This window comes from Otolemur garnettii, unplaced genomic scaffold, assembly GCF_000181295.1.
Source record: "Otolemur garnettii isolate 467f Iridium unplaced genomic scaffold, OtoGar3 scaffold00003, whole genome shotgun sequence".
NCBI classification, from domain to species: Eukaryota; Metazoa; Chordata; class Mammalia; order Primates; family Galagidae; genus Otolemur; species Otolemur garnettii.
This window is the reverse complement of record NW_003852398.1, coordinates 26,067,829-26,072,567: the sequence shown is the minus strand read 5'-3', so window position 1 is coordinate 26,072,567 and position 4,739 is coordinate 26,067,829. Positions and strand designations below refer to the sequence as shown.

Genomic DNA, 4,739 nt, shown 5'->3' with positions numbered 1-4,739 from the left:
TTATGGAGTATGATCTAAATAAGACATGAATGGGCTTTGTACTATGCACACCATTCCTGTGTTTAGTATCAGAACTCCCTTTCCCAGTATTGTAAATTCCCTTCGGACAGATTTTCAGGAGAAACTGTGTTGTTTCCTTCTCATAAAATTCAAGTGGTTTCTGGGAAACTTTGTCCCTCCACAGATTCTTTTTCTTTTTTGCGATAGTTTTGCTCTGTTGCCAGCTACTAGAGTACAGTGGGTCATCATAGCTTAAACACCTGGGTTCAAGGGGTCCTCTTGCCTCAGCCTCCTGAGTAGCTGGGACTATAGACACGTATCACAACACCCAGCTAAGTTTTCTGTTTTTAGTAGTAACAGGGCCTTGCTCTTGCTCAGGCTAGTCTCAAACTCCTGACTGCAAGTGATCCTCTTCCCTTGGCCTCCCAGAGTGCTGGGATTTCAGGCATGAGCCCAGCACTCCAGGCCAAAGATTGAGTCTGTGGTAAAACACCAACTTGGAACTTGGCCACAAACTAGCCCTTCTTGAAGTAGTCATTAAGTTTTTTTTTATGCTTACCTTTTCATAGACATAAAAGCTGTTAATTGGGCTCCTATAGGTCAATGGTTAGAGCGCCGGCCCAGTGCTGCAGGGGTGGTGGGTTGGAACCCGGCCACAGCCCGCTAAACAACAACAAAAAACTGTTAGTAGATTCTCTGTTTTACAGGCCAGCACTGGAGAGTTAGTATCAGTCTGTGAGATTACTATTTAGACTTATGCAATTAGCTATATATAGCTATTTAAATTAATTACATTAAAACAAAGCTAATTCAATTCTTCAGTAACCCCAGCCATATTTCAAACTGTATGTGGCTGGTGGCTACCGTATTAGACAGCACAGATGTAGAACATTTCTGTTCACAGAGTTTAATGAACAGTTCTGGTTTAGTGTGTTGCAGATAGTGATGGGTAGCAGTGTGGCATAATGAAAAAAGGCCCAGAGTTGGTCTTTTTTTTTTTTTTTTTTTTGAGATAGGATCTTGACTTGTCTATCAAGAGTAGGGTATAGTGGCGTGATCATAGCTCACCTGTAATTTCAAACTCCTGGGCTCAAGCAATCCTGCCTCAGCCTCCTGAGTAACTGGGACTACAGGTGTACACCACCACGCCTGGTTAAGTTTTAAATTTTTTGTAGAGACAAGGTCTTGCTCTTGTTCAGGCTGGTCTCCTGAACTCCTGACCCTCAAGCGATCCTCTGGTCTGGGACTGCCAAGGTGCTAGAATTAATGGGCATGAACCACCACACCTGTCCCGGAGTTGGAGTTTTGAATTAAAAACCTATCTTTCAAGTCTCTATTTGGGATTGGTGGCCTTGGGCATGTTGTTATGCATCTCAACCTCAGATAATCATCTTTAATATAAAATGAACCCTTTCATTTGTGTATCACTTGACTGTTCTCAAATAAAACTGTGTTTATTATATTCTTTGAGCCTTACTGTTATAAATCATGCATGGACCATTACAAATCTAGGGGAAAGTGTGTGAGATGTCTCTTTTTTTTAATACACAAGAGGAGAGAAAACTGAACCTAAAGCAGGTAAAAGACCTTCCCAAAACTTATCAAGCAGGCATAATATAATCTCTTATGTATAGACACTTACTACAAGTTTGAAGGATTTGATGAAGCTGTTTGCTTAAGGTGATGACTATATGAAAGAGGGGATAGAACTTCTTTCTCCTGGCCAAGTGTTTTTACCTGTTTCCGTTTGGAATTGTAATGTGGGACTGATAAATTTTTGAGTTGAAGAATCACTGTATCCCATGAATGAATGTAAGTGAAAAGGCTGCCCAACCCAGGGCTGGTCAAATTTGCCTGGTCAGGGGAATCACTTGAGGCATTTGTTAAGCTTGTGCATTTCCATGCTCCCTGGAGATTCTAATTAGGAGCCTTGAAATCTGTATGTTTAACTAGTACCCCAGGTGCTCAACTCTTTTGAGTTTGGGAAGTGGCTAAGTGTTAAGGCCCTGGCAGAGGTAGTGATCAGGACGCTGCTGCCCCTTTTAGGGTAGATTCTTGAAACATTATGTTTGACTTTTCTCTCCTCTAGCCATGGATGCATCATTTGATGGTACTGAGGTAACTGTCGTGATGGAGGAAATTGAGGAAGCCTACTGTTATACCTCCTCTGGGCCACCCAAAAAGAAGAAAAAGTATAAAATACATGGAGAAAAGGCCAAGAAACCCAGGTTTGCCAACACATTTGCCAGTTGCTGCCGGCATTTACAAATAGAGCTGTTTGAAAACTGTTGAGGTCTTCCCCTGAGGGAAGACCCTGACACAAGACTTTAAGAATTTTGAGGAAAGAATGGAACTGTTGAAGTCTCAGAGTGAGATGGGCAGGAGAAAGTGGGGGAGTGGGAAGTGGCCAGATTTTTGCCAGTATTTGCCATTCCTGTCCAGACTTTGTTTATTTCCAGGTTGTCACAGGAAATCACAACACACAGATGATAGAAGCTATGTACAAAAGAGCTGCATTATTTTTATTATCCTATTGTTATTTAAGTGTTTAAAACAAGCCATTAAAAATTATAGAATTATTGTAGAAAATAGCACCAATGATATCTATACAGAGTATCTAAATTATAGTTTTTAATCTCCCTCTTGAATGTGATTGCTTTGAACTTCTTGGTGAAACTACCAGCATTGGTCACTTTGATAATTCTGTTTACTCTCCTCTCTCAGCCTTGGGGAGTTGCTTTTGATCAATTAGATAATCAAAGGCTGGATAGGTGAATAAAAAGTGTGAATGATAACCATCTGGGTATGAGCCCCCTGAGTAAGCATTCCCTGAGAGTGGAATGAGAGGACACTTGTATTTTTATTTGCTTGTATTGGGTTTAAAACCAGTCATTCCACCAGAAAAGGGGTCTGTGGGAAAGTAAACCAGATGTACCTTTGCTTCCAGGCTTCTGAAGGGAAAACAGCCACTTGCTGTCTTTACCATTCATTTTGCCTTCCCAAACACTATCTGGGGATATTTTTTTTAATTTAATTTTATTATTTATTTATTTTTCCAGTTTTTGGCTGGGGCTGGGTTTGAACCCGCCAACTCCAGCATATGGGGCCAGCACCCTACTCCTTGAGCCACAGGCACCACCCCAATCTGGGGATATTTTTAAAACTTCTTTATTTGAATTTCAGTTCCTATTTAGATAAATGCTTTGCAGTAAGGTGGGTTTCGTCTCAACCTTTTTACTATCCAAATCCTAACATTATAGCACTTACTGGTGGAATAAGAGAAGCCTGAAGAAATCATTGCTTCCTCAGGTCTGCTTACCTTCTGTACTATTACGACATCTACCTGAAAGTGCAGCAGGAGCTCCCGCACCTCCCTCAGTCTGAAATCAATAAGAAGATTAGTGAGAGTTGGAGGCTTCTCAGCGTGGCTGAGAGAAGTTACTACTTGGAGAAAGCCAAACTAGAGAAAGAAGGTTTGGATCCTGTAAGTAATTTTTTTTTCCCAGCTAATTTTTCCATTGGGTAGATGGTGAAGGCCTTGGAGAGGCCAACCCCCTGTTCTCTTATTTCCTTTTCTCATCTTGGGAAAACTTACCATTTTTTCTTTCTTGAATCTGGCACTGCCTATTTCCATTTTGATGATGCCTTGCACTCTCTTGTCCTCTTTGAGCTGACATTCTTTTGAATTCTCTGCAATAAGCCTTAGTTTCCTTTTGTGAATTTTATCCTCAATATTCTGAATTTCTTATCCTTGTATGGGTAGTTAATAGTACCTTTAATAGAGTAACTTTAATACAGCAATTTGTATAGGCATTTCTCCTATACCATGTGTTTTCATATTACATATTGAATGTAATGTAATTAGTGTTGTACTGACTATTGGTCATAATCAGGAATTAGGTTTGCATGTTTAGAGATAGATGCAGCTACTTGTGTAATACAGTACCACATTGTGTTGTTACTGCTGGCAGTTGTGAACTATGGTAGAAGCAGAAATGCAAGGTTAAAGCCAAAGATGATGGAGGACACCAGGGCTTTGAGTGCTTGAATTAAAGAAGTAGCAAGGAAGCATTTAGATTTATGTTTGTCAGCTATTTTGTCATTTTATTTCAGAATAGCAAAATATAATTATTAATTCTGGCAGGAAAAATAATCTTTTTTTTTTTTAATTTTGCTTTCAACTGGCTTTTAATGGTCTTAGTTTGAAGGTTTTTTTTTTTTTTTTTTAATTTTCTTTTCTTCCTTTAGTGATTCTCTTGTCCTTAGCCTCCCAAGTAGCTGAAATTATAGGCACCTGCCACAGCACCCGGCTTTTTTTGGTAGAGACAGGGTCTCACTCTGGCTCACTCTGGCTGAGGATGGTCTCAAACCTCTGAGCTCAGGCAATCCACCTGCCTCAGCCTCGCAGAACTCTAGGATTACAGGCAGGAGCCACCACACCCAGCCAGGAAAAATAATCTTGCTGTTACAAAATGAAACTTTTTAACCTTCATGCCTTTTCAATTGAAACAATTGTCTCTAATTTCTCCTCCCTCCCTCTCCTCCTCCAGATAGCGTCACACTCTGTAGCCCTGGGTAGAGTGTCATACATCATCATAGCTTGCAGCAACCTTAGTTTCTTGAGCTCAGGGATCCACTTGTCTCAGCCTTCCAAGTTGCTGGGACTACAGGTTCCTGCTACAATGCCCACTTAGTTTTTTTACTTTTCAGTAGAGATGGGTCTTCCTCTTGCTCAGGCT

At 40.5% G+C, this 4,739-nt stretch overlaps 1 protein-coding gene across 3 annotated transcripts in view; it reads left to right on the top strand.

Moving 5' to 3' along the window:
- HMGXB3 (HMG-box containing 3) overlaps window positions 1-4,739 on the top strand; it is a 72,949-nt gene that overhangs the window by 2,046 nt on the left and 66,164 nt on the right. For all 3 annotated transcript variants that reach the window (XM_003782043.3, XM_023515520.1, XM_023515518.1), the window contains exons 2-3: window positions 2,090-2,228; window positions 3,310-3,484. In XM_003782043.3, coding sequence (XP_003782091.1) covers window positions 2,092-2,228; window positions 3,310-3,484 — 312 coding nt within the window. In that variant the 5' untranslated portion in view covers window positions 2,090-2,091. The remainder of the gene's footprint in view (window positions 1-2,089; window positions 2,229-3,309; window positions 3,485-4,739) is intronic.